At 24.3% G+C, this 25,600-nt stretch overlaps 1 protein-coding gene across 2 annotated transcripts; it reads right to left on the reverse strand.

The window, feature by feature from the left end:
* Positions 1-2,992: 2,992 nt before the first annotated feature.
* LOC145835082 (phosphoglucomutase-1-like) lies at positions 2,993-17,070 on the reverse strand. Of its 2 annotated transcripts, none has more exons than XM_082942625.1 (8): positions 16,870-17,070; positions 13,390-13,592; positions 12,334-13,114; positions 11,785-11,912; positions 9,226-9,396; positions 6,289-6,409; positions 5,044-5,150; positions 2,993-3,515 (listed from the first exon to the last, which is right to left on the reverse strand). In XM_082942625.1, exons 2-8 carry the CDS (start codon positions 13,569-13,571, stop codon positions 3,332-3,334), a joined length of 1,674 nt encoding a protein of 557 aa, XP_082798751.1. In that variant the 5' UTR covers positions 13,572-13,592; positions 16,870-17,070; the 3' UTR covers positions 2,993-3,331. The 2 variants fall into 2 exon arrangements, with proteins under 2 accessions (XP_082798751.1, XP_082798750.1); XM_082942624.1 differs by lacking the exon at positions 16,870-17,070 and adding an exon at positions 13,687-13,861.
* Positions 17,071-25,600: the final 8,530 nt, after the last annotated feature.

Here is a 25,600-nt window from a genome sequence, read left to right on the forward strand (position 1 = left end):
TTTTTTTATAAGGTTATTAGCGAAGTTTGAAAAATTTTCATACGTTTAAATATTTCTAATCAAGTTAGACTCAATAAAACGTTTAATAAGGGTTTAGTTTAAATTTCAAAACGAGTAGCAATAATATAACACTTAATAAAATTTTGAATATACATATATTAAAACAACCCTCGCAGAAAATAAAAAATATCTTTAAAATTTATACCTTAAGCTCTTTCTACTTTTACTTTTTTTTTTTTTTTGATTTTCTTGACGTTTTGTTAGTTTAATTCTCGAGCCGACTTTTATTTGTTTGTGTTATTATTTCTGAAACTATTTTTGACTTTAATCAGCTATGAAAATCATCAATTACAATAAAAATAACAAATTTTTGTAAAATGATGATAACTTGTATTATAATATAGGATGATAAAATATACTGCTTTATTTATTTATATCTTTGTAACTTCACTATATTTATATAATTTTAGTCAGAATATATTTATCTTACTTTAACTAATTGATTTTATATAATATACATTATATTATTTGGTTTTTTTATACACAAGGTCCTAAGATCACATTTAGGACATTTTTTCATGTTCATTGAAAATAAAATAACCTTATAACTTATTTTAGAAGTCCTTAAACAAAAATCTCACTTAGGATTAGAAATTTACGACTAAATAAACTAAGAGACTTTTTTTAATGATTTTATTTTTAATATTTAATGAGTTAAAATTGTTACAGCTAAGTTTGCTACTGCTCAAAAAGTAAAACAAAAAGAAAAACACAAAACTAACTAAAATTCTGTGTGTACTACTTCGGATGTTTTGGCAAATAAATTTATTAACAAAATAATTTCATATCAACTGACTGACGGAGACCTAATCAGGACAAAACCGGATCTGAGTCTACCGAAGGCTTGTGGTATGATGATCGAATTTGTATGATCAAACCTTTATGTCATACGTTAGCTTGTCTCACGGCATAAGAAAGTCCATGCTTAGGCTCTGTAGACTTTCATCGAAACTTTTGTTGTAAATAGTTAAAAAACTTTATTTTATACGTTACATACAATTGAATTGTTTTTGTTTTATTAAAAAAAACTTTACATAGGTAAGAAAGTTAACTAGTTTAATTCAAACATTAAAAGTTTTTCCTAGTATTTTACGGTTTATATGTTTTTAGCAACTTTATGAATAGTATTAATGTTTTTACAAATAATCTACAATTAGACTGAAAACTTGAATAACGATTTATCAGCGTCATAAAAAAAAGTTAAATTAAAAAAAAAAATTATGTTAAAATAAGGAAGAAAACAAGATTTTTATTGGCATTCAAACAAAAATGAATAAAAAAGGTTCATTACAACTTTAAATCTACAAACACAGTTTTAACATTAAAATGAAAAAACATAAAACGAAAGATATCTTGCTACGCATTTATATTAAAAAAATTGAGATATTTTAAATAGTTTTTAAGAAATTTTTATTTGTCTTGTTTATTTAACTGTTGACATTGAAATAAAACTTTTAATTAGTTTTATTCAAAGAAACAAAAAGGTTAAAACTTATTAACCGGCTCAACTAATTTTGACGTCAGTATATTTAAACTTTTATAATAATGTTTTAAAATGGTAAATTCACCGAAGAAATATTGGCTAATAAAAAGCTGAGCAACGCTACCATATATACAGGGTTGCCACTGGTTATTGAGTTCTTCCGGGTTTTTGAAAGTATGCGTTTTTGGGTCTACTTTTAGTTTAAATTGAAGTATAAAGTAAAAACTGTGTTAAATAGTACAACTTAAAAACATACTGTAAAGCTACATTGAATGTAATTATTAATAAGAAAAAAACTTATGATGACAAATTTTTTTATCTATACGATAGATTTTTCATGTCTAATCAAAATTTTACTGCTTAACATGTAAAAATTGTTTAAAATTTTAGGTTTTTTAGTGATTTTTGTTCAAAATTCCAGGTATTTTAACCTAAATTGTCAAATTCTAGGTTTTGTGAAAACCCTGTAGATTTTATAGTTTGCTTTGCAAAAGAGTTATTATGATTTAAATATTCGTAAACATAGCGATTGTAAATGGCTTCTTTCATTTTGAGATCGTCATGAGTCTAGTCTTGAACAAAAAGAAATCATTTTAAGAGAGCAATATTCAAAGAAGGATTATTCTTTAAAAACATATTTAAGTTTGGCTAAAAATTGTATCTTAATGACACTTATACTTTTAAAAATTTGATTTTAAATTTTTGATCATACTGTATTTTACATCGCAATGCTTTGGTTTATGTTAGTTATTTAACATTGAATATAAGTTATTTTGCGAAATATTAAGCAATTTTTATTGAACTTACTTAGTTTGAAAATTATCTTAAAATACAAAAACTTTAAAAGTTTAAAATTATATTTTGTTTCAACTAATTTTGGATAAATTTTAGCTTTTACTTTTTTTTTAATTAAATGTTTTTACAACAAATAAAATTTTGTACTAATAATTATAAGATTTGTACTCAATAAAAATCAAAAAAATCTTATAGTAAATTGTAAAGTGTGAATACGTTTTAATACTAAAACAAAACCAGTAATAAGTTAAACAATTACAAACTTAATTTAATTTGTTTGCACAGAATTATAAAAATAAAAATTAACTTAAAACATGCATAAAAATGATTATCGTGTAAATAATATCTAAGTACGTTAGTTAATTTAAGTAAGTTAGTACAGTGTAATGCAAGCTATATAAAAAAATAAATAGATAAATAAAACAGTATATTTTAACAACTCTAAGTGTTAAAAACGTGTTATTTGATTATATACTGTTTGGTTATAACTAATTATCTGCAAATATTAATCAAAATTAGAAATATTTTAGTACGTGAAAAATAAGACAAAAAAATAAATAAGAGTTAGCAGAATAAAATTTTCAAGGCATTGTACTATAAAGAAAAGTTGATAATGAAGTAACTAGTTAAAAAATATTAAAAATATGTTGTAGATTGTGTTACAAAAAATATAAACTGCTTGAATATCACTTGCATAAGCTAATATAAAAAACACTTGAAAATTAGAATAAATTTGAAAGAAGTTAAAGGTACTTAAACTCTTAATGATATAGTAGAGATAAACTTCTTTTTGATTTGTAATAATAAAAAATTTCAGAGAACTTACTAATGATGTGTAAATTAATAATAAAAGTACTATAAAGTTTTAAGATCAAAACAAATATAATTATTTTTGTTCTGATCAAAAGTACATATTTATTTGTAACAGTAAAGTATCAATTAAGGCCAAACTGTAAACAAAAGTTTAAGTTTTTCTCTACTAATCAGTTCTGATTACGTTATGACGGATGGCGAGGTTCTTCCGGTTAACTTTTCGATGTCGGATAACTGAAGAGCGACTTGAATGAGCGATTGAAGTTGTTTACTGGCAGCGTCGAATATAGCGCCATCTTGCGGAGAAACATAAGAATCTATGTACATTCTAATTGTTGCTCCAGAAGACCCTGTTCCGCTTAATCTGTTTGGTTATTTATATTAAATTCAAAAAATATAATTATTGGTGATTAATGATCAAGTTTTTTCTTTACCACTCAATCTGTTTGGTAATTTTATCATTAAACTAGTATTTTGATTAAAACAAAAATAAGTTAATTATTGTTATTAATTAATTTTTTAAACATCAAGAAAAGAAGCACAGCATAATTTTTAACTACTTTTGTTTTACATACATAATTTTTTTATTTCATATATGGGAAATGTAATCAGTTAAACCATTGATACTGGATATTATATACGAAAAACTTAAATATTAATAAAAATGTTATGTTAGTTTACTGGGGTGTAGTTATGTGGTGTAGTTATTTGTTTTTTATGTTTACGTTATTGTTTTTATTATCATTAGTTTACTAAGTTTGACAACTAAGTTTACTAAGTTTGTACAACTAGTTAAGCTTTAGTTTCAAATTTTATAATTAAGACAATACATTTTAAATATAATTTGATACAAATAAACCTAACTGGTAATTAATTTTAATTTAAATAACAAGTTTTACAAAAAACTTCACATATACAAAAGTTTATTGCTTCTTTAAAAGTTGTGTAACTACTAAGTAAAAAAATATTAAAAATACACATTATTTACTCACTTTTTTGTGTATCTTCAAAAATTTTTGTGTTTAAAATACAAAACACTTAATTTTATAACACAGAAATTTTGTGTGTTTTTTGTGCAAGAATAGCTATAAAAATTTAACTACCAAATTTTGTGAAGAAAATATTTAACATAAACTTATTCTAACATAAATTTTAGCCTAAGTTTATCTAATAAGATATTTTTTTCTATGCCATTTGAAAACCAAAACATTAACTTTTATTCAAAGAACAAAAATTTTTAAAGATTCTTGTAAAAATCTGTACAGGTTTTTTTTCTTATTTTCCTTTTAGAGATTAACATACAACATAAGATTAAGGTCAAAAAAGGAAAATATTTTTTAAAGATTATTTGGGTGAATCTACTATGTACTTTTGTAGCAACGTATTATGTTAATGCTTTATTAGTATAAATTAATTACGCATTTTTACGTTTGTATAAGGAAGTTAACTAACTTTGTAAAAACTGTGTTGATTATAAAAAATAGTTTATAAATAGCTACTTAAAAAATATATATTTCTATTGTAGTTGTTTGTAGTTATTTTTTCATTAAAATACCTGATAGTAAACATTAAAATACTTCAGTAGACCACACATTTTTGTTACCTAAATACTGCATAGCTTGCTTAATTTAACAGTAAAATTCATATAAAGCACTTGAAATAATAAATCCATTAAATAGTACTTATATGCTTTTTATAGGTTATATTCTTATACACTAAGTTATATACTTATCGTTTATATATAATAAATTTATGTCTTACAATTTTAACTGCTAAAACTTACTAAATTACAAAAATAAGCTTTCTTTTTATCTAAATCTTTTAAATTTAACATTAAATTAATTTAAATTTACATAAATCTTTATCTAATATTAATTTATTAGTTATGATACCTGAATATAATTCTACTTCCATCTTCAAATACGATCCTAACACCTTGTTTCTTAGCAACGGAACCATCTATGGGGTCTGTGTACTCGAAATCATCCATAAATTTTATCTGAATATTTAGTCTCTTTTCAATAGACCATACAATACATAAAAACGTTACTTAAATACTAAGTCACGTATGTAAGTAACTAACAGTAGTCTGTAATGAATTTGTCTGTTAATTGTATGATGGATATTATAAATTAATCATGAAGTTCATAGTTGCTAACATACAAGTAAACGCAGTAGACCAAGTTTCAACAGCAAAATAATAGAATCCAATTTAACTATAGATTTTATTTAAATTGGAGCTATTTATAAGCATAAATTAATGTAACTTGTTTTTTTTAAACATATTAGATATATGTAACAATAAACTGTAGATAGAGTGTAAACTTTAAGAAATTTGTCTATTAAGTGTATAACTACATTAAAATAACCATTTATGAAGTTAATAATTAATGTAAATAAAATATAATTGACCTTTATTAGTTGACCAATAAACTTAATTCATATGATAGTTTCAATTAAAGCTGGAATTTACAAGCAAAAAATTTATTTGAAAACTTTTAATTTTGGTTTGGTAATATTGAGAAACCATAAGAAAACTTAGTAAAATGCATAGAATACAACTTATATTCAATAAAAGATCTACTAAAATTAAAAAGTGCATTTAGAGTTTATTTATTTATGTTACTGTAATATTTTCCTAAAACTATTATAAAATTAATCTTATGCTTTTCTTATTCATATATTTTCTATTAATAAATAAAAAAGTATCATAAAAGTATTTACTTATTAACTTTTATTGTTTTAATTGTACACTTAATATAATATCATTCAAATTGCTATTTGAAAATAGTTTCTCAAAACTTAAAAAGTCCCTAGGTTGTAAAAATAAGTTTTATTCTTTATGCAAAGTGGTATATTCTAAACAAAAATTAAACTACTTTTTATTTCAGACAGTTTTTTTAGCATGTATAAAAAAAGTTTTAATTCTTAGAAGATTCATAGTATGAGTTGAAGTACAATTTAACAATGAAATAAAATATTTAAATCTAGACTTAAGAATGAGCATAGTAGTATTTAAGCAAGGAGTTAAATTTTGTATATACTCCTTACATGACAGTCTTAAACATAGTAATATTTATATGATAATTCATTTTAAAATGCTTTAACACTTTAATAATAATAATAATAAATAATACCTTGTAAGATCTTCCACAACTGGTTTTAGTTGTTCCAACTAATTCTCCAGTTTCAATAAAATTTCTCAAATTAGACATCATCTGATTCGCACTTTCTGAATCCACTTGTTCGTAGTCGTATCTGTTCAAAATAAAATAATACTTTACATATCTAATTTACTATATAATTTAAATATCATCTGATTCGCACTTTCTGAATCTACTTGTTCGTAGTCGTATCTGTTCAAAATAAAATAATACTTTACATATCTAATTTACTATATAATTAAAATATCATCTAATTAGCTCTTACTGAATCTACTTGTTCGTATTCGTATCTGTTTAAAAACAATTGAAATAGGTTTTAACCATAATTTTTAATTTAATTTTAATAAAATTTTATTTAAAACTTCTAAATCAACTAATTACTAAGTTATCAAATAGTCGACTTTAAACACAATTTAGTTTTATAGAATTTTAATTTAGTTATTTAATTTAAAAAGTTTAAAATATATATTTACAGCCTATTTTTAGTATAAAATCAAGTATTAAAAGATTACTATAACAATTTAATTAGATCATACAATCTTAAGGATTAATTTTATAATACCTTAATTCTAAGTATTCTACCTCTGTGTTTAAAAAATATTTTACTTTCTTCAAATTATAACATAATAGATTTAATTTAAAATTTTAAAGTTTTCTTTTTAACAAATATTTTATAGATAAGTTACACTTAAAATACAAAATAAATAAACTAATTTATGATTATATTAAAGGAAGCATAACACTTTTGACAACAATTGTTTAATTAAACAATTTATAACTACACAGTAACAAGTTTCCAAAAAAGATAAGTAAGTTCTTTAAGAAAATTTATTTATCAAACAAATTGAAGTAAAGTTAAAAATGAAACATATTCATATGTTAATGACAATAAAATTCTTGAACATAAACTTTACAAAATTATATTTTTCTAATAGTTCAAACTTGAAAATGAACATGTTAAAAACGTGTCAATAATATTAACGCCTGTTTAGTAAATAAAACAACCAAATGTAATGCCTAGGGCGACTAATATATTCAATAAGTATTTGAATTGCCTATATTATCAACCAATAAGAAATAAATGTTTTATTTTACACGTGTTTTAAAAAATTACAGCCAAATTTTACTGAAAACTTTCAAAACAGTTTTGCACTAAACTTAACATTTTGAGCAATTCAATAAATAGTAAGTATGTTTTTTTTCTGAACTACACACAATTTCCAAATTTTGTAGTCAAATCATAAAATAATGAAATTGTAAAAAATATTATATAAGTATCAACAAATAAAACATACACTCGTAAAGTTGTACAAAATTGTAGAGTATTTTTTTTATTATTTAACATAAAATTTTTTTAAATAGTTATGAAAAATAATATTTTACACTATAATTTACATTTAAAAAAAGTAAGAGTACCCACAACAAATAAAAAACTTTAAAAACACATAATTGAAAATTGCAAATGTATTTAGTAGTTTCTAAAACTATAAAAACTCGCAAAAAAAATTAATGCTTTCAGGCTTTTTAAAACGTTTCAATAATAATGACATTAAAACATAAAAAAATAAATACAATTGGTATTTCTAAACTATTTAAAGTATCCCAATCAAACTTGAAACATTATTGCATTCTAAATTTAAGATAAGATTCAAAAATCTGTTTAAGTAACTATTTTACTATTAACCTTTTTTTTAAATGTATTAACAAAATTTACCATTGCTATCACAATGCTAATACTTGTAAATTCATGTTTAGCTGTTCAATAGGTATAAATTCAAAATAATAAATTAAATTTGACGTTGTAAGACACCAATAATTATATCATAAAAAAAATTTTTTTACAGTTATAAGACAATTTATAAAAAAATTCATGACTAAATAACTGTGGAACTTGATTAATTTAAAAAAGAATGTGAAAAAGTATTAAGATATACCGAATTAGATTTATTCTAATGTTTAAAAAATACAGTTTGTGAACTAATTTTAAATTGATTTTATTTAGTTCATTTAAATTGTACAGTTATTTAAAAACAAATGTAATATTTAAACTGATATTAGACCCGGTAAAACTTTATTGTACAAGTAATTTGCAAATAAAATTTTTAATTTGTCTAAAGAAAGCTTGTCAGAACTTGTTAAAAAATAAAAACATAAAATTAGTTTACGACACTACCTTGACTAAGATTAATTTCCAATTTAGTTTAAAAACCTAACTGTTTTGTCAATAATTCCACCATGTGACAGCTTGAAAAGTTCAAAAACATGAAAAAATAGCTAACTAAATGTTATAATTCACTTCAGAATTGTATATCTACAAAGAAAACGTTTAAACTATAAAACTAAACAATGTCTAAATACCAAAAACCTAGTCTTAATTGTTTTATTCTTGGTTATTTTGAACTATATTTTTAGTACACACTTACTTCGATTTTTTAACCATCATAATTTTATCTATAAACTAATGGTATATTTTTATATTCTATAAAGTCAAACTGTTTTGAAGATAAGGTTTTAAAAAAATTCTGAAATATGGCGAATTTTAGTAGTTAAGAATTAACTAATTTATATTTTTTCTCAATTTGTTTTGTCATAATAAACTTTTTAATCATCCTCTGGCTTTTTTTTTTGAATTTCATTTTGTTGAGATAAAATTTATTCAAGTTAGTTGAGAAAAATTTTTCAAATACAAAAAAAAAACTACTTACCATCTAAAAAGAAGATAAAATATTTATTAAATTATTTAACAATCAAATTTTATGAAAGTACAAACAATTAAAATAAAATACTTGGTAAAACAATTTTTTCCATATTTAAGCCAGTACTCCTTACAAATAAAAAAAAAACTATATATTTATATATATAATAATACAAATAATATGATATTTTATAATAGTTAGTTTATAATCAAACCTGGTAAAACAATTTCTTCCATACTTCAGCCAGTGCTCCTTACATATTTCCTCGATGCTCATACATTTTCCCGCCATAATCGACAGCCACGCCAGCGCGGCCCACATGCCGTCCTTTTCTCGAATGTGGGAACTCCCCGTTCCGAAACTCTCTTCTCCGCATAACACCATCCTGATCAGGGATTAAAAAAAATGTTAAACTTTTTGTTTAAAAAATATTAGATTTAAAAAATGTTAGATTTGCTGATATCATTCTGAATTTAAAATAGTTAGAAACAAAACTTTTATAGCCACCATTTTGTATTGAAAAGTAACAATAATTGAAAATATTGACTAGTATTATTCTGATTTGGATACTATATTAAACTTATTTATTGGCAAATAAATCAAAAGTTTTGATAAATGCCATTCTAATTTGTAAAATTTATATTTATTTAACAGGGTTTTTACTTTTACGGAGAAAGGCTAGCTTGAGTTTGAGTGAAAGCTAATAAAATAAACAAAAAGTGAGAAAATATGCTCTTAGTCAAGCTTATATACTTAAAAATTTAACAAAAACTACAGAACCACTAAACAAAAACATAATTTTTAATAAGTTAAGTATTATAAATAAAAAAAACTTATTTATTGTAAATATGTAGAAAACATATCAAAACTCACTTGAGTTGGCCTGAGATAGACCTGATGTGAATTTTGTAAAAAAAAACTCTCACCTCTACCCCTTATACCCTTTAATTTAAACTTGTTTGGATGTATACTGAATTTATAGTTACACAATTACAATAAAATTACTTTGAGTGCCTTTAAAGGCACTAATATTTATTTGAAAAAATATTTCTTTTCTATTTCTATGGAATTATTTCTAATAAAGAGCGCAATCAAAATTTAATAATTTGTATGAAAAAATATGAGTAATAAAAGAGTTAAAAAAAAGTTTAAATGTTTACTATAATATTAAACTTTTAAAACTACTGTGGGAAAATTTAAAAACTGTTACTTACCTATTTTTTATTGCGCTCTTTATTAGAATAAATTGAGCAAGTTGCGTTTTGCATATTTTTAGTTTATTTCATAAGTAACAATCAAAATTCTCAACTTGAACCCAAGGAGATAAATATAAATTTATTCATTCGAGAACTCATTCTTTATACAATGTTTAACTAAGTTTATCATTGAGGTTTAATGAATTTCACAGTTATAATAAGTTCTTATTCAAACAGAATCCTCTGATTTTTGAAAAATTACTTTTGTTTAATAAAAAAGTGAATAAGTATATACGAGGGTAAATACTAACAAGGCCAAAGTGGGTAAATATTTTTTTATAATTTGTCTTGTTTTGTAGATTATTTCAATTAGCTAAAAATTAATTTTAGAAACTTAAAGTAAACTTTGAAAAACAACGCAGAGTTCATCAAGTTCTTTTGTAAGTAGCAAAACAAAACGGCAAAAATAATAATATCTAGTATATTTTTAGTTGCTAAGTTCTTAACTGATTACAACCAAACTTTCCAAGTTTTATCTTTCTAAACTGATGAACAAGTTGTCAGTTAGCTTTTTGAATTTTGAATCTTTTTTTAATTAAAAGTATTCTTTTTTCGGCCATACTTATTATTTTATTTTTTCTATGTCTATATGTGAAATATTTTAAATAATGTTAAGTATATTTTTCTAAGATTTTAGGGTCCTAACAGGGGGTAGATTCTAAGTAAATTTTAAAACTCTCAGGAAACTTAGCTATAAATAATTGTTCTATGTAACATTTGTATTTAAAACTTTTAACAAAACTGACTATACCTCAATACTTATTTAAACTTCATTTATTCTACCAACATATGTTTCTGTGTGTTAAGAACTCTTTTATTTAGAGGTTATTCTTTCCATTAACATCCCAGTTAAAGTGTGTTGATTCGTTAACACACAGAAACATATGTTGGTACAATAAAAAAAGATTATTGTACAATTTCTTTTTATTTATATTCCAGTGAAGTTACTTCACTAGGATCTTTTGTTAGCAAACGATTAAACCTATATTTTTTGAACACTTTTTGAAACTTCTGTATTTTGCAAACAGTGTTCTTATATTCGCTTTAATTTCATACAATTAGACAAGGGCTTATGTAAATTTTTGTATAAAAAAATATCTCATGAACTGAAATAGAAAAGTTGTAAATAATATGTTTAAAAAGTTTAAAATATGCAGACCTACAAAAATATATTGAATTTTAAAAGAAAAAATAACAAGAAAAATTATTAAAACTACACTGAAATATAGTTTATTTTAAGTATAACTAAAAAAATGTGAATAATATTTGTTTACAACATTTAAATATAACAAACAATGTACAACCTTTATATAATTGTCTTGAAATTTTTAACCAAATAATTATATATTTAAGACAGATACATAATACTTTTGAAAAACAAAAAAGCTTGCCAGCATCCATGAGAAAAATTACAACAAAAATTATAATATAAAAATACTAGGTTTTATATACTTATCTAAAACTTCATATTTAAATTAACTAGAGTTAATATACTTTTAAATCTAACAACTTATTACCTGCCAGCGTCCATCAAATTACCAAAGAATTTCCAACCAGTAGGTGTCTCAAACATCTCAACCCCCATCTCCTTAGCAACCAGGTCAACAGCGCCACTGGTGGGCATCGACCTTGCAAACCCTGTCACCTGTTAATAAACAAATAAAATAAACATAAGATAAATTTTAAATGGTATATGCGACTTTAAACATAAACATTTATTAAATTCGACATCAAGTAGTTTAGTATGTGAACTGTTTTGAGGACTAATATTTTACCTTGCAAACCCTATATTGAGTACATAAATGTATTATAGATGTATATATAAAAGTTTTTTATAAACACTACTTTACAAACGTTTTGGATTTGATGTTTTATTTACTAAGTGTTCCCCAAAGTAACATACATATATATTTGTGAATAATACTTTAAAATTCATTTTTAATTAACTAAAATCACTTTGCTAAATAAATCTTAATAAAGAAGAAAACTTATAGATAGAAATTTGAGTAAGTAGTAGTCGACTAACTTTTACATAAGAAACTAATCTTAAGTTTAAATAAACAAACTTTGTTCTTCTGAAAGAAAGGAATCAGCTTGCAGTTGGCAGCAATGACAGCAAGAGAGTCACAAGGAGACACAAAGAAACCATTTTTGCCAATTATCATGTTCCTGTCCCCATCTCCGTCAAAAGCCACCCCAATGTCATGACAACCCTTTGCCATTTCGTCCACAAGCTCTTTTGCGTACGTTAGGTTTGGGTCAGGGTGGCCCCTGTTGAAATCAGGCAAGGGGACAGCGTTTACAACAGAGCCAGGACCTGCTTTGAGCTCGTCACAAACCACAGCTTTGGAGTACGGACCCATGACCCCGTGGAGAGAGTCAAACATCAAGTTGAGGTTCTTGTCAGCAATGTATTTTCTGATGAGGTCAAAGTCAAATATTTCCTTCATCATCTGGATGTAATCACTAACACTGCTGATCACACTGAAGGTAGTTTTGCCCAATGTGGTCTCACAAACAGTCTCACCAACCTTGTTGATGTCAACTTTGACCTCCTTGCAAGTCTTGTAGGAAGTTATCTGCTTGGACATGGCAAATATCTTGTCTGTGGTCAATGAGGGGGCCGGGCCTCCATTTGAGCAGTTGTACTTGATACCAAAATCTGCATCGGGCCCGCCCGGGTTGTGGCTTGCGGTCAGGATTATCCCGCCCACGGCTTTGTGCAACCTTATGAGGTTGGAAACTGATGGGGTGGACAAAATGCCGTTCTGACCGATGATGAGGCGGCTGACCCCGTTTGCGGCCGCCATCTGGCAGATTATTTCAACGGCTGTGTCCATGAAGTACCTGATTTAAGTATAAACATATATATATAAATAGCTCTACTTGGTTGTAAAAAAATAATACTCGAATGTAAAAGTACTGATAATAAGTACATATGATAACATTTTTATTTTAATCATAAAAAAGTTAAAAATAAAGTAGTTTTGGAAAATTACTACTTAAATGCAAAAGTACTGATAACAAGTATAAGTCAAAAGCTTCCTTTTTTTACAGAATAATCTATAAAAAAATGTAATACTCTACTTTACAGTATCAGTTATTATAAGTCAGTGCCCCACCTGCCATCTCCGCCTACGACCAGAGTGCTGCCCTTCATACCATCAATGCTGGACAAGATGGACTGGATGAAGTTCTCGGTGTAGTTTGGGTTGCTGGTGAAGATTTTTGTGTTTTTTCTCAAACCACTGGTGCCAGGCTTCTGGTCGGTGTATGGAGTGGTTGCCACTTCTGTAACCTCCATTTTGTTTCCAAATAAAATTTTCTATAATTTATACTTGTTCAGTTTTTTAATTTAAAGTACAATTGTATTAGACTTTCTTATTAGCTTTTATAACTTAATTTCTCACTACTATTACCTTATGTATTTTTAGAAACGTTTTTTCAGGTATGGTAATATACAAGCTTTGTCTTATTAATTCTTTCATGGTATTCTGGAACTTTTAATTATTGGAATTTTTATACTAAAATCTACTAGAGTTATAATAAGTTTTATATTTAATTTTTAATTACTGTGACATAAGATACTTTAACAGTTTTTGAGGCAAAAGTAATATGTAAGCCATCACTAAATAGAAGTTTGAATAACTTTTTTCTGGAATTTATATATCTATGTTCTTTTTAATTAAAAATTAAAGTTATAATAAACTTTCTATCTGGCTATAACCAGCTATGTTTTTATAACTATTACTTTGGATACTTTTAAAAACGTTTTTTGAGGCAAAAGTAACACTTAGGCTTTGACTACATAGAAGTTTGATAAACATTTTAGGTTATTTTTACTTGTTTGTTTTTCTGAAATTTAAAAATTAAGTTAACAACATAACTTAATAAATACCTCTTTCACCTTAATTTTATAAAGCTATCATCTCTTTTAGTTTCAACAAATAAAAAATTTAAAAGAATTCAAAAGCTATGACAATTTGAAAGCTATATTGGTCGTGAAACTTTACATAAATAGTTCATAGGTAAGTTAATTGATTTTAGTTAAAGAAGAAGAAATTAAAACAAACCTAGTATAAACTGACAATGATTCTTATATTTAAAAATCAAAGTTTTACAAACTAATTGAATTTTTGAAGTTTATAAAAAACTCACATTAATAAATTTATTTCATTTTTTTTAGTTAAAAATAGAATCTCATGAAAAAAATTGTGCTAAACCTTGTTATTTAAACTTTTAATACAATAACGATTATTGGTATTTAATACCAGTAAACAAACTTTAGTATAATGTTTTATGAAAACTACTAACACCTTTTGAGATTATAAGTTCTTATGTTTAGGTAAATTTAAACAAATTAACCATTCCTCAAAGTAAAACTACGTACTTTTTCTACAACACAAGTACTTTACTAAGGACAATTAAACACAGTTACTAAAGACAACTACTAAAATCTTCAAATTAAGCTGAACTTGTCTGGTTACATATAGTTTTACAGAACACTTCAGTAAAACAGTTTAATGTTTAATTTTATAACAAAATGTAACACTTTTGTAAAAATATTTGTAATTGTCATTAAAAAATACAATAATTTTAGTCCGTCATTCACCAATAAAAAATTGTTCAAATGTTTTTATTTTAACTTTTGTAAAACTGCTTCTTTCCATACTAAATAGGTTAATTATTTTTTAATATTTTGTAATTTCTCCAAAAACAAAAGTAAATAAAACCTAAAAACTCTGTGAGTTATGTTTGACTTTGAGAACTTTAACCGAACACACATATTAGTAGATAACAGTTTTTATATATTCCTAATAATTTAATACAAAATATCAAATTTGCACATCATTATTTAATACAAACTACACAATATATTTTAAGGCCATAGGGGGTAGCCCATGTTTTTACAAGTTGATATAGAGTTTTTACTCAGCTCCAAGTTGCTTTTTACCATTTTATCAATCAAAGTTGGGCCGCATAACAGGTTCCTTATGGGAAGGGAAAACTAAAACAGCAAAAAAAAGACTGTTTAATTTAAAATCTATCTCCTTGACATTTTTCAAACAATCTTCTTCAAACTTCCACAGTCTAATCTTTATACAATAAAAAAAACTTTATTTTGGACTTTAAAAAATTTTAAGTAAACTTTTTTTTGTCATAAATTTTTTATTATTTTATATTATTGAAACTCACAAGTAATGTTTTTTTCTTATAATGTAAGAAACATTTCCTGAAAATTTAAAGAAGATTGCTTGAAGGGAGGATATGAAGGAGGAAATAGATTTTTAGTGATTTTTTAAATTTCCAAGAAAATTGAGTCTAAAAAATTTGGGGTCCATACATTTGTATCAGAAACTTTTTACAAAAAAAATATCTCAAAAGTTAAATGATATTTTTGAATTCTATAAAAACTAGCTAATAGTTTGTACTTAAAGCTTTCATATAAAAGCCAAAGATAATTTTTGTAAAAAAAAAAATGTTGGAACTCCCAATGGTCTTAAAATCCATACTTATTAGAACAAATAATAAGGACAAAAACCATCTGAACAAATTAACTGTTTTCCTTTTTTGTGAACACAGACAACAAACACAAACCACTTGAGTATTTCTATATAAGTTTGAATTTCCATGTACCCCTGAGATTTAAAGTCCAATTATTTTGAGTTTTTGCATTTCTAAAGCTTTAAACTTGTCTGATTTAGTAGCCTTAGGGTTTGTGGAAATTATTTCTATGCTGTTTAAATTTATAAAAAGTAAATGTGTAAAAACATTTTTAATGAACCTGGAGTGCAAAATTTCTTTTTTAAATTTACTTTAAACTGACCAGTTCTTTTTAACAGATAAAATAAGAACTAAGAAATAAAAAAATGCAAGACAGTGCTGTCCAGGCTGCTAAAACATTAATTAATAAAAAAAATAATAGTTATAATGACATATTATAGTTATTATGTCAATTAAATTAGTGATAAGTGAACATTTAATAATAAAAACTAGAGAACATTTAAGATCAAACAAAAAGGTATTTGCAGGCCTTTGGTGGTCTTGAGCCAAAAATGATAACAGATCCAGGATATCTAATAAAAATATTTTACCTTATTCATATTTACATTCTTTAAAGAAGATAAAAACCCGTCTTTCCAAGCATTTTCATGTCTGCTATTAGAATTATTTATTTTAATTTATAAGTTAAGTAAAAGTTAATTTTTGAGGTGTTAAAATATTCCCAAAAACTATTTTTAATTCTTAAAAAACTTCAAGGTCTACCTTGACTCTAATTTCATCTTTATGTTATTAGACAAGTTTTTGGGTACATTTTGAATACAGCTTTTTAAGTAAATACATTACGTAGGAAACTTTCATTTTATTTTCTTTTATTTCATTTTTTGTTTGTTTAATTTGTTGAGAATTAAAACTTTAAATTTATATTTATATTAAATTTCTATTAGAAAACCATAAGATTTTTTCTGTACACCAGATCCTTTAAACATGTTTTTGAGTGGTTGTTTTTTGTTGTTCACTCAATACTAGTGTAAGCTTTAAATCCTAAGCACTTGTACCTAAGACCTTTTATTTTTATTGTATTTTTCAAAATATTTTACCTTTTAGAAGCAACATTTTACCATGTTGGCCATAGTTTCACCTTTAATGGGCAAAAGTTCCATATATTATGATAACATACTTCAGGAAGCATATTTTCTTTTTCTTGGCCACAGTTTTCCAACCATTGAAACACAAAATTAGACATCAGAGATAATATGGTTTAAGAGTCCTAACAGTATTTGAAAAGTCTCTGAGTTGCAAAATTGAAACCAAGTGGTTGACAAAAAATATATGGGCTAATTTTTGACCTATAGTTAATTTTTTAAACACATCATTTTAATAACACAAACATGTTTCCTAAAAATTATTTTAACTTTTAATGGAAAATCTCTCTTTTTTTGTATATGTGTCAACTACTGGATTTCTCAGTAGAGTTCAATTTATAAAGCTATTACCATCATCAAGCTTTTATTAGATTTATACTCTTATAAAAAGTAAAACAAACACTAAACTTAGAAAAAGTCAAAGTCATAGAATGACATTAAACCCGAATTAAGATAAGTGTTTTAATAATTTTTTGAAATATTAAACACATACATTGAACGATAAAAAACGTTTGAAATATTTAGTCATAGAACTTGGTGCACAAAGAAATGTTATCAAGTTGGACAGCACAGACAACTTTTAATGCCTTTGGTACATAAGTACCAAAACATATTTTTTAAATAAATTTTAAAGTTTAAAATTATTTTTACAAGCTGTCAAACATTAAACTGCTTGAGCTTTTTTTTCTAAATTAGAAAAATTTAATTAGTTTTATTAATGTTTCTTATTTTCAGTTTCAAAAGAATTATTTATGTGTTAATGAAAATAATATATTTGTAAGTTGCTGTGTTGGTAGGTCCTATAATAGGGAGTTTTCAAAACTTTGTTGTTTATTAATTTGTACTTTTTACCAGCTGAAGTTTTACTTTTGGTCAGATTTACTTCATTTTGAGGCTAAAATTATAAAAAAATATCTTAGTATTACTGGAATTTTAAGGAATAAAAACTTTTTAATCAAAAATATATACAACTATCATTTTTTTTGAGTTACTTGAAAATTCTTTCCTTTCAATTTATAATATTCTGTACACAGCTTTGTATGATACAATCAAAAAAAAAACAATTTTATGTTTATAGTATAGTATTTCAGCTTAGTATCTTGATTAAACAATACGCTCTGACCGCCTATTAAATTAAAACCTGGTATAAATTTATTTGAAGTTATGAAAGTTTGTTAGCTCAAAATAGTTTAGAAGTTTAAATGAATGTATTGTAATTTTCTCTGCAAGCACATAAGTATCAAATCAACTTTAAAACTTATCTATTTCATAGATTTCATAGCGAGTTTATTAGTTATTACTTCAGAAATCTAAGCAAAAAATATTCTACTACTGGTTTTTATGGTAATCAATGTTTACCGGGATTGATATTTTGATTTTTAGTTGTACTCAATTGAAAAAATCAAGTGTTTAATGACAAAAAGTATTTTTAAACATTTTTTATTAATAAAACTAAGTTTTTTTACAAAAGGTTGTTTAAGTAAGAGTATTTGTTTTTGTAGCATAAAGATAAAAAGGTCTTTCCATAAATCTGTCTAAATAACATACTATTTATTCTTTTTTTTTCAGACTCGAACTCCGTATACTGTTCATTATCTTTTAAACTATTATTAAGTAGACATCAAGGGCGCCACATAGGGTAGAGGCTTTACCTAATAAAAAAAACTGTTTACAAACGACTTGCTTTACCTTACTAAATAAGATTTTAAAAATATATCAAACTAAGGGTTGTTTTCAATACTTGTAAATTTTCTGCACCCCAAAACTACAAATTGTCCCTAGATAGATATTATTATCAAAAAATTCGTATATCAAAAAATACAAAATGACATTTACATAACATAGGTGCAAAGTGCATAACTATTTTTTTAGATATCTGCTTTAGTTTTAGTTTATGTGTATACTAGACAAAAAATTCTATTACAGCTTACTTTAATTTGTTCAAGTTTTATCAATCACTTAAATATATAAAGCTGTAAAATATTGTAACTGTGTAATGAATTAGCTTAATATTAAAGTAAAAAATAAATCAAAAGTAAAAGAAGCATTTTAAACTACTTTTCAATTTAAATCACATAAGTTTAGCTTTTCAGTTGCTTTTACAAAATCATTGTATAGTTTACGACAAGTTAGGATACATACTAGAAACTTTATCATAGTGTTTAATTTTTTTTAAATAATCGGATTTTTAAATTAGTTTGTAAAATTATTGTATACTAATGGAAAAAATACAAGAATAAAAAAAAATTACCACACAAACAATTTTCGAAGTGCATGTGTAATACTTAATTATCAATTATGTTTCAAATAAATTAATAAAGTCATCAAAAATAGACAAATTGCTAAAAAATTTTACCATGTCATTACAACTATCATCAAAGTTTTGTTTCGGTTTTAGAGTTAAGATTATACACGGTTTTAGCTGCTTTGGATCGGTATAAAATTCCAAATCGTGATATTTTAGTATATAATTTTCATTTTAAAATAATTTTAACATACTTGTAGACTTAACACTAAAGTAGTCTTAATTTTGAATAAATTAAACGTCATATGCAAATAGTTAAGTACTTTATTGAATTAACAAAAAAAACTCCATGAAAAAAAACTCCATAAAAAAACAAATAGTATCAATCACAACAAATTAACTTATGCAATCAACACAAATTATATACCACATAAATCACGCATCATACATTAAAAGCTTAGGAGCTATTTCATGTCTTAATCTCTTTATCAATTTACTCGTTAATTACTTGATTCTTTTTACTTTTTTCTGCTTTGTGAGCCAAATCCTCTCTTCTTCAGCTTTTTCTTCTTTAACTAAAGACTCCTTTTTCAAATCAAATTTCAGCGGAGAACAAAACCTAACTTCATAAAGATTTGAAATTTTGTCTTGCTTACGAGTTACTTACGAGTTATCGTTGCAACCAAAAAATTAATTCTTTATACCCACTAATTTGTTTTTGATACAGTCAAGAATTTGTCCATTGTTGCAAACATGATCAGAACATAAAATCATTCTAATACCAATAACTGCTACTCCAATCATTACATTACTTAATAATAATACTTGCTATTTTTATTTGATTTAGCTTAGTAATAAATCAGTAAAAATGTAAAGTTTGAAGTTATACTAATAAACATCAAGTAAACAGCTTTAAATTGATATCAAAATATGCAAAAAACAACTTAAAATTAATTAGTACAGACATAAAAAATTCATTGTAACAGGTTCAATTAGTTGATAAATACGTTCGCTTAAAAATAAACCATAAGTATTAAATTAATATTTATTATTCAAACTTTAATGTTTTGCAAAACATAATTAAAATGAATAGCTACTGGCTTTGATGTTTTGTAAATTATTTTTGTTAATTTTTAAAATTTAGAGTATACTTAAGGCAGTGGTATTTTTAATTGAAAAAAAACATTTATTTTAGTTGTGTTAAAAAGTGTTTAACTACCATATAATTATTTTTAACCAACTGTTACATATCAATGTTACATAACAAATACATATTTATAATATGAAACTGATAAGTAGTTGGTACACTTAAAATTTTTACAAGACTGAAATAATTTTTACAGATACCAGTATTTTTTATGACAATTGGATTTTTGGTTTGAAGTTAATAATTTCTGTTAGAACAATGGAATTTAATGAGATCTGGATTTTGGTCTACACAACTGGATAGAGAAATATAATATTGTGAATATAAAAAATTCAAGTAAAGTTTTAAACTACTACTAAAAAATGCTAAATCAGAAGATAATAAAAATAACTACAAATCAGTTAGTTCGGTATTTGAAACACTAATTTTAATATATAAGTAAATTCATTTTAATTTTTCCAATCTTCATGTAGTGTAGCTTATTGAAGAACAAAAAAAAAGTTACATAAAAAATTTCGTCCTAGGACCTGGTACACGAAGAAACCTTTTTGGTTATTGTAGCATAAGTTCTGTTTATTTATAGGTTTTTAGATAATTTAAGTTATTTGTAAATCATCGTTTATAAATTTAAGTACTACTAAACTATTTGTTTTGTTAATTTGTTCAATCAAAGTTTATAATCTTTAAGTTAACTAAATGAAATATTAAGAGTATTAGAAGTTTTCGTCTTTATTTTCATTAAGTGTTAAACTACCAAACAATCTGCTACTACTTATAAAACTTATAAGTTATTTATACAGCAAAACTATAATTGATAATACAAAATTAATGATATAAAAAGAGGTTATTAAACAAATTCGCAAGATACAAAAACTAATAAGTAATAAAAAGTTGTCTTTTTTTAAAGAGAAAAGTAAAAAACGTTATTAGTTAAAATGAGAGCTTTTATATTTTTTTACTAATACAATCAACGTAAAAAACATAACTCATCAGTTGTTTGATTTCTAAAGTATTTTTTTTATGTAAAATGTACTGTTTATATTTAAATTAGTTCTCTATGGAACGACAAAAAAGCGCTTTAAATAGTTTGTTATAATACCTAGTAAACGAGCAAACCTTTCTGTTGTCGACCCGTATATTACTTAGATACAGTTTAACGTATTTTTCTTGTAAAAAAACTTATACAAAAATCGATTTCAATACTGCATAGTTTAGCCTAACATGAGAATCTTTTATACACAAAGATATATCTTAATTTTCTGACTAGTAAAAATTTTTATCCTAATGATTTTTAAAGCTTAAGTAGAAACATACTTAGTTTTTAGGAATATTTAAGTATTCTTCTCATTGCTTACTAATAAAAATTTTACATAATTTTAATTTAACAAATTAACAATAAATTTATAAATTTTCATTAAGAAACCAAAAACTTAATTAAGCAAGTTTATTTTCAAACCGTAGTTATTTTAAAACCAAGTTAGTTTTCTTGCAAGGTAAAATCTCAAAGTGACACAAAGATATTTTCTTACAAAAGTGTATATAAACTCTTGTATATATTTTGGTTATCAAGTCATATACCATATATACAGTTTAAAGTTTTGTCTAAAATAGTTTCTGAACGCTTTTTTTTTTGTCGATAAATAAACAATTTGCTTGTAGGATAAGCAAAGTGTAGTTTATGGGATATTATAAGTCTCACAAATACCCTATTTTACTTATTTGTTGATGTGACAAAATGTAGCTCGTAAAAAAATTCTTCGAATGGTTCTAGGCAAAAGTTTGAATTCAAATCAGACCAAGTTTATTATTTTGATCAATTTAAGATTTAATCCCAAGATATATTTCATACTTAACCTAATACCTGCACTAAGTTTTAAAATTTGCTTAATTTTTATATTTTTTTAAAAGTTGCGCATTTACAAGGTTATATCATAGAAAATGAAAGATACTAAGTTTATAAAAAAAAGTTTTAAAACCAACTTTAATACTTAATTCGTGTTTTTTAATACAAAAAGAAAAATGCAACTAATATAACTTAAAATTGCATAACTTAGTACATTGCTATATATCTAAATATGTTTTTTTTTTGTATAAATAAAAAAATCTTTGATAACATCTAAAAGGTTGGCAGATCATTAAATTGTCATAAATCACAATAAACTTCTTTAATTTATTTAAAACTTTAGCTTGTGTTCAAACTTTTTTACGAAGTCAAAATTAATATGGAACAAGAATATTAAAGCTAGTTCGTGTGTGGTTCGCTTAGAACTTTTTAAATATTAAGGCAAACTTTGCTTTATAAACTTATAAAAATAGTACTAGTTAAGTGTTTTTATGAGGTATGTATGTTTTCAGACACATTTAAAAGTTATTTTTGATTGAAAATTAACTTCTTCTATTTTTGACTCATAATGTAACACATCCGTTTATGCATTAAAAATTCAGAACCTTTGTTTATACGGGTTATAATTTAAAATATATGGGTTTAAATAACAGACCGGTCGGATAAAAACTTCAGTATTGCAATCAAGTTTCTATACTTTTCAATACTTCCTTATTTTCTAAATATTTTTATAGAACTTAATACTTTCAGTTAGACTTAGGTTTTTTGAGTTTGCAACAACTGATTGTGAGTTCACACTGTGGCAGTGATCACATGATTGAATTGTTGATGTGTTTTTACTACAGCGTTGGCAAATACTAGCTTGGGAGTTTGAGCTTCATGATTTTCCCACACTTTGTGGTTTTTAGTGTTCAGATTTCAACTTTGTGGGTTTTTGCCAAATGACGTGTCATCAAGAACACTTTTCAACAGTTGAACATATAGTTTATTTATTTTTTAGTTAGTTTAGTGTTCATTTTTAAGAGTATTTGGAATTACAGGTGATGACAAATTGCTTGAATTTAAAAAAACGTTTTTTGTTGTATAGGGATAAGTAAGATTGATGATTTTTTACTGTAAAAAAAGATTCTAAGTGTTAATCTGTTTCAGTTATTGACGACCATTTTTATACAAAAAAAAAATCTTTTAATTTAGTTAAATAACTTTTAGGTAAAAGCATATTTTGTATTTAAATGTATACGACCAAGCGGTGTTTGAGACTTTGCCAAAATATTCAACAAAAATTGCAATTTTACTACTTTCTATGAAGTTTTTAATGTTAACTGGTATTTTAACAAAATTAGGAATTTAAAACCTTAAATACTAAAAGGTTATTATTTTAATTGAAGAAGTTTAGTATGTTAGTAGTTTTTTTACTTTTCTTTTTTTAAAATAACCTTGCAGTAAAGAAAGTAACAAGTTTAAGTCAATAATTTTTACTCATTTTTCTCTGATTTTAAATAAATAGTTGCTCCTTACTAAGTATTGTTTTTTACAGAACATAGAAATTTAATACTTATATGTGGAGTGTAGCTTAAAATAATCTTGCTGAATGTAAAACTCTTTTAGTTGAAAAAAATCTATCTGAAGATTGAAGAAAAGGGTTTGATGGCATTAGTTTGGAGTTTTACAGTTCAATTAATATATATATCAAATATAACAAGATTGGTTTTAGACGTGAAATTTTGTTATCATATTTCAAAAGTTATCATATGTGTTTCTAATAAGTACAAATAAATAATTATCACATACTACTTGTTTAGTTAACTTATTTTCTAATAAATATCTTAATAATACTATAAAAAGAGAGAAATAATGTTAAGCTTTCTAACAACCTGAAAAAATTATTTAAAACCCAAAAAATAATACAAATAAACGCATTCTTCAAAGTTAAGTTACAATACTTAGTGTAATTTGAAATTATAGATTTTGAAACTCTGTAGATGGTAAAGATTAAAAAACTAATATTTAAAACATACTAATTTTGTATAGTTTTTAATTTAATCTTTAACATAGATAAAACATCTTAGAAAACTATACTTTATAATTTTTCTGGTTTTGTATTTTAAAGACCAAATGTACTAATCAATCACATAACCATCAACATAAATAAAGTAATAAGTTCGATATATTAAACTTAAACAAACATAACTAACAAATTGTAAGTTTGCAGGGTTGCCAAATGTTTTTGGCAAGTTTTTTCCAAGGTTTCAAAATCTCTTCCAGGTTTTTAAACTTCAAGTTTGACAGTATATTTTAGTTTAAAAGCAAGTTTAAGGTAAAAAACTTTTTAAAAAGTATAACAATATTTAAAAGATAATTTAAAGTTACTTTAAATGTGTGTTTTTATAAAAAAAAATTTGATTTTTGATGATGACAAAAAATTTTATCTATACAATAAATATTTCGTGTAAAGTCAAAATTTACCATGTACTTAACATGAAAAAGTTGTTAAAAATTCCAGATTTTTTTCAAAATTTTTCAAATTATAGGTTTTCCAGGTTTTTTAGCCTAAATTGTCAAGTTCCAGGTTTTTCAGGATCTAAGGTTTTTTAGCAACCCTGAAGTTTGGTTTAAAGAGAATACAATAAAACCTTTAATTACATAATTATAATACCATAAATATTAAAATAAAATTATAAAAACTTCCTATCATTTTTGTAATCTCATAAAAATTTTTGGCTCCAAAATGATACGAATAAAAAAAAGCTAACTATTCCACCAAGCATAAAAATTATTAAAAGAATTAAAAAATACAACAAAAGTATTGTAAAATTCAAAAAATATTGGCAGTTTAAAACGTATTACTTTGAATTAGTTTTCAAAAAAAAAGCATTAAGTTTTACAGGTTTCGAAAAAATCAAATGTATCTTTTTATCTAGGTAATTTTCAAAATAAAAGCAATAAAAATTAAAACTTAGTCGAGATATAGAATGATAAACAAAAAAAACATTTACAAAATAATCCAATATTTTTACTTTTATCAAACTTTGCATCCTAAGTCGAAAGATATGCACTTTTTTGGGAAATAAATAAATTGCAAATGTTTTAGATATAAAATCGACTTCAAAAGCAGCTAAAAAATAAGCTTTTTAAAAAAGTGCATACTTACAAAATGTTGAAAATAAGCTTAAGAAAATATTAAATTTATTGCTAATAATAAAAGCTTATTGTTCTATTAATTAGGCTTTTAATTATTGGAATTCTTTGTTTTAAAATGTGCTAAAACAAAAAAGATTATAAGTAGAATCGTCATGATTAAACTTAAAAAGTTCACATCGATTAAAATAAGTTAATTTATTCATGTGTAAGTTCTTTTATGTACTCACTACAAAACAAAAAACAGTAAAAAATTAAATAAAAAATAAATTATTTTCAAAAAGAAACACCTATGATCTAAATGACTTTTATA

This window comes from Thalia democratica, chromosome 4 (assembly GCF_965202585.1).
Source record: "Thalia democratica chromosome 4, ktThaDemo2.hap1.1, whole genome shotgun sequence".
Classification (NCBI taxonomy): domain Eukaryota; kingdom Metazoa; phylum Chordata; class Thaliacea; order Salpida; family Salpidae; genus Thalia; species Thalia democratica.